General features: G+C 39.2%; 1 protein-coding gene across 1 annotated transcript; it reads right to left on the bottom strand.

Annotated features, from left to right (window-relative positions):
• Positions 1 to 6936: 6936 nt before the first annotated feature.
• On the bottom strand, positions 6937 to 7896 carry LOC110314083 (taste receptor type 2 member 39). Its single transcript, XM_021188559.1, has one exon. It carries the CDS (start codon positions 7894 to 7896, stop codon positions 6937 to 6939), a length of 960 nt encoding a protein of 319 aa, XP_021044218.1.
• Positions 7897 to 9443: the final 1547 nt, after the last annotated feature.

Here is a 9443-nt window from a genome sequence, read left to right as displayed (position 1 = left end):
TAGCTGTGTTAGATGCTGCTCGTGTCCACCTAGAATGTTAGCATCAGAAAAGACTTTGCAAAGAATGTCTGTAAATTTTCTAAGCATCCAGCGTGTTATTCAAAATATGTTTTGTTAAGATACAAGAAAGCATGCCATAAGTTTGAATTCCAAATGCTTTATTTTTTTAAACAACAAAATTCTCAGTGGGGATCAAGTCAACAACAGCATTTTAAAAAATACTTACATAGAAAGCTCACTTACTTCCTAGAAGTCCATAGAAGACTAAAAAAAAAAAAAAAAAAATCCCATGATTTGTTGATAGCTGTTAAGGAACATTGGCTAACACAGCCCAGGGATCACCTGTCTAGCAGTGCTTGTGTTTATGGTTCAGGAGATAGAGAGGGAACTTCACCTTTTAGCTTACATGATGACCTACTTCCTATGGTGCTTTCTATTCCAAGTCATGAGCCTGACCTCCAGGACTGGTCTTGAAAAGAAGTCAACCCAAGGATCTCTGCTTACTGACAAGTCCCAGGGCTCTTCTTATCTTTTGTTTGTTTTGTATTTATCTTCCTTTAGAAGCCCAGAAAGGCCAAAGTTCATAAAATGAGGTTCTTAGGCATTGCCACGAAGTGAAAAAGTGTATTGTCTTTATTTAAGCAGGGGTTTCCATAAAGCTCTTTGCAGGTAAAATAGACAGTGGGATAGATTTTGTCTGCAGAATTTGTCTTGGGTCAGGGTCTGGAGATTAGTGGCTCAGCATCATTTGCTGCTTCTGATATATAACTACCAACATGGCTACGTCATATCAACCACTTAGCATGTACACGTTATGTCAGTTACTGTTATAAACTTTTTTGTATTATTCACTTTTTTTCATAATTTATTTTTTCATTTGCATTACTCATTACTCTTCTTCCAGTCCCACCTTTCCAATCCCTCCCCCATTACTCAGGTCCCCCCTCCCCTTCTCCTCAGAGAAGGGGAAATCCCCCTTGGCTACCACCCCACTCTCGGACATCTAGTCTGAACAGAACTAAGTATCTCCTCTCTCACTGAGGCCCAACCAGGCAGTCCAGGTAGGGGAAGATGGTCCAATGGCAGGCAACAGAATCAGAGAAAGCCCCTGCTCCAATTGTTAGGGGGTTCACATAAACACTAAGATGTACATTTGTTCCAAATGTGCAGACCTCCTAGGTCCAACCCCTGCATAGTGTTTTGTTGGTGGTTCAATCTCTTAGAGGCCCCAGGAGGTCCAGATTAGTTGATTCTGTATGTCTTCTTGTGGTGTCCTTAACACCTCCGGCTTACTCAATTCTATCCCCCATTCTTCCACAAGACTCCATGTGCTCTACCGATGTTTGGCTATGTGTCTCTGCATATGTTTACATCCACAGCTGGATGTATTAACTCTTTTATGTAATAGTTGTTAAAATTAAATTTGAGAAGGGTCAGTTAGCATTTGGCAAAGTGAACAGATAGAAACTTAAGACTTCAGATATGAACTTGACCACTTTATCAATATAATTACCATTTTTCCATAAACTCTATATTCTTTACTTTTATTGCTACTTTACTGTTGCATTTTTATTATTTAATTTCTTTAACAGCCAATCCAATTTCTTCTCATACTCATCTCCAAGTCACAAGTGACTTTTTTCTTTTCTTTTTAATATTTTATTTGATTCTTTGTAAATTTCATGTCATGTACCTCAATCCCACTCATCTTCTCCTCCCACCATATCCACCCTCTACCCTTGCAACATTCTTTCCTAAACAAACTCAAAACAAACCAAAACAAAACCAACAACAAAAAACTACATCTTTCCATGGAAGCTGCAGTGTGTCCCAGCTGCTGTGTTCATTGCAATGAGTCATTGGTCTGTTCCAGAACTCTGACTTGTCACACTTTCAGTACTGGATTCTCACTAGGGGGCTCATCTTGATATCTTGTTGTTGTCCTGTATCATGGAGATCCTGCAGAATTAGTTCTGCAGAACTGGCCCCTTCAGGTGCTCCATCAGTTTATAGATGGGGTGAGCTAACTCAAAGTCCTTGATCTGCCCCTTGGGTGGTAGATGAATTGGTCTGCCTACCAGCTCTCCTGTATCCACATCACTAGGACCAGATCTCCTGTTTTGTCTGATCAGCCAGCTTTCCTGTCTGTGGTAGATGGTGAGGGGTGGAACCAGCTCTTCCATGCCCATGCTATTTGGGCCATCTCTCCTGCTGTTGCTGGGCCACCACCAAGACATGGCCCTTGATGGAGGCATGGGACAGATATTCACCTCAATTGTGGACCAGGCTATTCACATTAGGCTGTTCCTTACCACCCTTACATCTCCAGTTATGACTTTTTTCATGGTGCATAAACTATTCTGCTTCCCTTTCTCCCATCTATCTCTCCATCACATGCTTTCTTACTGTAGAGGTACCCACAGATACTGTGTCTGCAATGACATCTTTTGAAAAATAAGATGGTAAAATGTTTGTATAAGCCTTAGATTCCAAAGAAAACCAATCTCTGGTTAAAGTAAAACACAGCATAGAAAAACTGCAATTCAACAGAGTCATCCAGTCTCTTGGTTGAATTGGTACCACAACCAACTAGAGAGATTAGCCAATAGGCCAATGATAAGTCACCATAACAATATGTTGAGTCAGTTATGGGTTTCCACTCTGCAGATACTGTTCATCTTCTTGGGCTAGGGTGCAGCTCTGGGAGTCACAGCTGCTCATTTATGGTCAATTTTCTCAAAGGAAGAAGACATTGGGCCTCTGGCACTTGTGTTTGTTACTGGTGCCATTGATGGACAGAGTAATTCACCATTTTTCAAGGAGCAAGAATAGCAATGGCCTTCACAACTTGTTTCACGTCTTTTCATAGCACACGTATTACTTAGCTTCTCTTCCCCTTCCATCTCTCCACCATCTATTTGCATACTTCCTTTTCTCCCTTCACTCCACCACGTTCTTGCTTTACCATATCTAGCCTACTGAGGACCAAGCACAGCCCACAGTACTGTCTCTCCATGTGACTTTCTAAATGCAACATTGCCTTTGATTTAGGAATAAGCAATAGCTAACAACCAGCCTACATATGGGGATATAATCTAATTTTTCACATGATAGAAATGAAAGACACAGAGTGCTAAGACTCATACTGATGTTAAAAGTTAATTAGAAACATCATTAGTATCCAGAAGACAAAGGACTCAACCAGAGAGAGATTCTTTAGCATTTTAGATTTTCATGTAAGCACCCATAAACAGATTTTCTTTTTTGGTAGAAACTTCAGTGCATACTCTTGAGTGTGAAAAAATTTTACCTCATGTTTAAAAAGAGAAAAACATCATCATTAACAACAACAACAACAACAACAACAACAACAACAACAACAACAAAACCTCAAAGTAAGCTTAAGCCAACTTATACAAGCAAGGAAACAGAAGTGGGAAATCAGAAAGTACATGGGAAAGTGATATCTTTGCTTTAAGTGCCACCCAGTGCAGTAAAAAGCTTCTCTGAAAAGGCTGGGAACAGCACTGATCTACATGTAACCACAGAAGGGTTTAGAAGACAGTTTGGCCATATGACCATTTATCCTCATGCAAGAAACTAATGAAACTCAGTAGGTTATATATACAAGAGACATGAAAGTAGGAGATGGTGTCTTATTGAGGTTATACCTTGGTAAGTTAATCATAAGGCAAAAGTATTGTAAGCTTAAATGTAACCCATATTCTGATAAACTCTTAGAAAGCCAAAGGATTGTTTTCAGAGTCATTGTAAACTGAGTCCCGACAGTGTTTATATTCCAGAGCACATTATTACAATAAAAGTGGAAGGTAGGAATTAATTTTATAACTTCCAAGTAGAGGGTCACAATGTAAAATGATTGGCAAACTAATGGCTCTCCAGACAAGTTAGTGAAAAATGTGTTACTGAGTGCTGTTTTGACTGTAGACCCCAAACTTCGTATGTTGAAAGTGACCTCCTAACTGCCACAGTGGACTGGGGTGGTAGCTTAGTTGTAAAGTATATGTTGTATAAGTGTGAGGACATGAATTCTGGATCCTTAGTACCTATGTAATAAAACGAATGTCGTAACACCCACATCTGTAACATCACATCAAATTCTCTTTGAAATTATTAGACTGGAGACCTTGGATCAAATGCTTCTGTTCATCATAGATCTCAAAGTTAGTCACATTCTGCCATAACACCACAGAAATGGATATGGCACTGAGGCTTAACAACATATGCAGTATTTACTTGAGAAACACAAATCACATAATTTAAGTAGGTAAGCTGAGAGTTCACAGAGAAGCACCACTGAATATTTTATACTAATGTTTTGAGTAGAAATGAAAAATATCTTGTGGTCATGGACTGAAGGTCATATAATGATAGAAAGGCATAAAGCAGATTAAGCATGTCTCATGTACTCCAGAAACTCTGGATAAAAAGCCATCTGTTAATAACTTTTTTGTCACACTATTCCAAAATTTTACATAGGAATATAAACAAACACCAAATATGTGTTCTTGGAAAGTAGAAAGAAGAAAAAAACTGCATACATGGTACTGGCACAGAAACAGACACATTGATCAATGTAATCAAATAGAAGACCAATAAATAAACCCATAGACTTATGGCTACTTGATTTTTTTTTATAAAGAAGCTAAAAGCATACAATGACAAAAAAAAAAATCTTCATCCAACGGCCCTGGATGTCTACATGTAGAATAATGCAAATAGATCCATATTCATCACCCTGCACAGAACTCAAGTCCAAGCGGATGAAGAATTTCAACATAAAACCAGATCCTCTAAATCTCATAGAAGAGAAAGTGAGAAATAGCCTTGAACACATTGGTACATGAGACAATTTCTTGATCAGAACACAAATGGCTCAGTCTCTAAGATCAACAATTGCTAAATGGGACCTCATGAAACTGCAGGCTTCTGTAAGGCAAAGGATACTGTTAATAGGACAAAACAGCAGCCTATAGTTTGGGAAAAGTCTTTTTACCAAGTCTACATCTGACAAAGGGCTTGTATCTCAAATATATAATGAACTGAAGAAACTAGATACCAGCAAACCAAATAGTGGCCAGTTCCTGGTTGACCATGCCCTCTGCCTCTGCTCCTTCCCCTGTGCCTGCATTTCTTGTAGACAGGATAAGCTTTGGATCCAAAGTTTTGTGGGTGGGTTAGTATCTTTATTGCTCCACCAGGGTTGCTGCATGGCCCCAGGAGGCAGCCTTCTCAGGATCCATATCTCCAATGCTGTGAGTCACAGATAAGTTTTTTTAAATTAGTTGTTGATGACAAACTTCTTGAGTTCTTCCACCTCAACTTGAGACCCATCCCATGGGCAAGCACCAATCCCTGACACTGTTAATGATACTGTTATTTTTGAAGACTGAAGTCTAGCATGGCTGTCCTTTGAGAGGTTCCATCTATCAGATGACTCAGACAGATTCAGATATCCATAGTCAAACTCTGGGAGGAGTTGGGGGAAGGATTGAGGGCCCTTAAAAAGATAGGAACCCCACAGGAAGACGAACAGAATTAACCTGGACCCTTGGGGCTCTCAGAGACTGACCCAAAGAACATACATGTGTTGAACCTAGGCCTCCCCCCCCAGCTTATGTAGCAGAATTGTAGCTTGGTTTTTCTATGGGTCCTGAACAACTTGAGGGGGGCTACCTCCAAAGCTGTTGCCTGTCTGGGGGATATATTTTTCTAGCTTGGCTGCCTTGGCTGGCCTCAATGGGAGAGGCTGCACCTACCCCTGCAGTGACTTGATAAGTCAGGGTGGGGGGATGCCTAGGGAGAGCTTCCACCATCCCAAAGGGGAAGGGGAGGAGGGGATGGAGGCACAATTGTGGAAACAGTGACTGAGAGGGGGGAAATGTGTGGAATGTACAGCAAATAAATAAAAATAAACAAAACAGAGTAAAACAAAACAAACAACTAGACAAAAACTTTATTTTATTTTTGTACTTATGAATAGAATATAAATCATTTAATATATATACATGTATCTATCTCCTTTTAGTAATGGGAGCATAGGCTTGTTGAGATGGTTCCTGACTGCTGATTGGCCTGATGATTTGCCCTTGATCCCCAGGATCTGCATAGTAAAAGGAGAGATCTGACTCCTGCCAGCTATCTTCTGACTTCCATATGCATGTCATGGCAAGTGTGCATGTACCCACTCACAGATGATAAACAAATACAAAATATACATGATACACTAACATTATAGTTTGGATATAGAGGTTTTCTTATTAAGAGCAATTCTGCAGTGAGACTCTTCTTGTGTGTACTTCTGCATTTCCACAAATTTATAAAATCATTATCTAGAAACAATATCAGATACTAGGTTTTAGTTTGAAGGATGCATTTTGTATTTTTAACCTTGAGAGCTCTTCTCAAATTATTTAGCTTGCATCTTTGGAGGTTATGCACAAATGCATTTCCAGATATTGCTTAGAAAAGCCCCATGTGGTGGAAAAGCACATGATGAGGGAAAGAGAGGAGTTATCAGGAACTCAAGTATTACAAGCTTCCCCTTTGGTGTCTTTATCCATTATGTTTGCACACTAGAACCACCTGGAGTCCTTAAAAAAGCTTCTAAAAACACCAGAAGTCCTTACTTAATTATTGTGAAATGCAAAGCTGGACTGCATGATGGTTTTAAGCTAGACACAGGTGTTCCAATGTGTAGTGGATGTCAAGAGTCACATAAACAGAGTTCAAATGACAAGAATATATTAAATGTCACAAAGATTTTGCCCGCAAAGCTCTAGAGAGCAATGATGATCTGGGTGAAGGGATCAGACTGGGTTTGATAAAGAAAGGTGCAGAGAAAAGAGAGATCCAGGTAAGGGAAATGTGGGGGTGACTGTCCATGTTGTGTGGTTTTCCATGTGGGTGGTAAAATCAGAATCTATTTTGTAAGTACAGATGAAATTGGCACTGAAGATGCTTCCATGTTCTTCTTAATCCAGGGTTGCTCTGAATCAGTAAAATTGAATGCCCAGCTGGGTAGACAGGCAGAACAATTCTGAGCACAATACTCCAAAAGAGACTGGTATCGACTATGTTGGATGTGGACAGAAGCAGAGCAGCTGCATTTAAAATGTAGAGAAAGAGAAAACAGCTAGTTTCTTTGATGGCCTGCATATGAGCCTCTATGCTGGGGTTTCTGGAGCCAGTGACACTGTTTCTCATGTTCAGGGTGTGTCTCCTGAGAGAAAAAATCAGAAGAGTAGCTGTTGCAATGAACATTGTCAGAGGAGGGAGTATTCCCGAAATGAATAAAAAAGACACATTGACCACATTGGTCTCAACTATGTATAGTTTCGTTGTGAAGTTGCAGATGCTGTTACTTAGAGAATTGTTGTTGTACACAGTGAACTCGTGCTTGCTGAAGAACATGCTGGAGCTGAAAGAAATAAACACTGAGAGCCACAGAAGCCAGGGCATCAATTCAGAAATTCTCCACTTCAGCTTGAAGAACAAGGGGTAAGAAAAATTGGCAATCTTCACAAAGTGGAAGAAACTGAGCAAAGCAGCAAACCAGAGGCTACAATAATTTAAGAATACAAAACTTACATTTGAGACTCTATGTAAAACACTGTTGTAAAAAGCAACGTTGAATATGGAGGAGGTAATTTCTATCAACATAATGCTTTGGAGGCCTATTCTGGATACACTCAGAAGAAGCAGAATCCTAGTAGTTATGGAAATTGCCTTTTTCTGAACCCATGAGACTGCATTCACAGCCATGATGATCCCACTTGCAATGATACCTATGGTGCACTCAGTGGCCACAAGTGTTAACATCAAGATGGACAATGGTAGCACATCTTGTTTCCAGTAGTTGCTGGGTTGGGCCATCCTGGGTGGTTCTTCTTTGGAGCCTGCAGGAAAATGTGTCCCTGAAATTCACCCAGCAGGTCCCTGACAACTCCTATGACTTAAGTCATAGGCGGAAGAAGCTCATGTTCCATTCCCAAACATATTCAGTTTATCTTCTTTAATAAAATAAACTCAATTTGTTTATTCCAAAATTCTTGTATCTAAATATAGAGATGCAAACAAGAGAATTATTCACTTTCAAGTCCTCTCCCTAGATTTGGATGTGTTTATGTTACTGTGGTCCAGACTCCCAGGGAAGCACCTGTATGGCTTCAGTTTCACAAAGCACTAACATGGTATTGAGAATAAAGCTTTTGACATCTTCATGTTAAAAATTTAATATAATTAAACCAAGTCACTATTGAATGAGTTTTCAATGTGAGTTCAGGAAATGAACATAAATCAATGATCCCTATGTGAATATTTAGATATCAGCTTGAAGTGATTGAATTTCTTAAAATTTATGGTATATGTATATAAGTACTTATACTATTTTGTATATGTACTTCTTATTTTGTGCTAGACAATGACAAAACAATATACACACACTATCACATACTTCAACATTATGCAATTCTACCATATCCATTTTTTATATGAGAAAATTCAGTTATGCAGAGATTTAAAAACCTATCTAAAGCACACAGCTTAAGATTGAGAGATCTGGTATTCAAGTTCAAGTCACTTGATACCATTCTCTTTTTTAAAAGCTTTTAATACATTTATATATGAGTGCTGTATTTGCATCATTTCCTACTCTCTCTCTTAACTCCAATTTCTCCTGTGCGTGCTTCTACACCCTTTTATTAGATCTCTCTCTCTCTCTCTCTCTCTCTCTCTCTCTCTCTCTCTCTCTCTCTCTCTCACACACACACACACACACACACACACACACACACTACTGAGCCCATTTAGTGTTGTTATTCGTGCTTATGATGAACCAGTTGAGAATGTATAACCTGGATAACATAACATATCAGAGGACTCATGCCTGTAAAAAAAAAATTCTCTTGGAAACTGAACAACACTCTCCTCAATAATACCTTGGTAAAGGAAGAAATAAAGAAATTAAAGACTCTTTAGAGATTAATGAAAATGAAACTACAACATACCCAAACTTATGGGACACAATGAAAGCAGTCCTAAGAGGAAAACTCATAGCTCTGAGTGCCTCCAAAAAGAAACTAGAGAGAGCATTCACTAGCAGCTTGACAGCACACCTAAAACCTCTAGAGCAAAAGGAAGCAAATTCACTTAAGAGGAGTAGAAGGCAGGAAATAATCAAACTCAGGGGTGAAATCAACCAAGTGGGAAAAAAAAAAAAAGAACTATTCAAAGAATCAACCAAACCAGGAGCTGGTTCTTTGAGAAAATCAACAAGATAAACTCTTAGCCAGACTCACTAGAGGGCACAGGGACAGCATCCTAATTAACAAAATCAGAAATGAAAAGAGAGACATAACAAGAAATCCTGAGGAAATCGAAAGCATCATCAGATCCTTCTACATAAGGCTATACTCAACAAA

The sequence above is a fragment of the Mus pahari genome, chromosome 2 (genome assembly GCF_900095145.1).
Source record: "Mus pahari chromosome 2, PAHARI_EIJ_v1.1, whole genome shotgun sequence".
In the NCBI taxonomy this organism is placed as follows: Eukaryota; Metazoa; Chordata; class Mammalia; order Rodentia; family Muridae; genus Mus; species Mus pahari.
The sequence above is the reverse complement of the archived record's forward strand: the minus strand, read 5'-3'. Positions and strand labels throughout refer to the sequence as shown.

Bases quoted from the DNA above. Each gene is read 5' to 3' on its own strand.
- LOC110314083 (XM_021188559.1), bottom strand. From the start codon at position 7,896: ATGGCCCAACCCAGCAACTACTGGAAACAAGATGTGCTACCATTGTCC.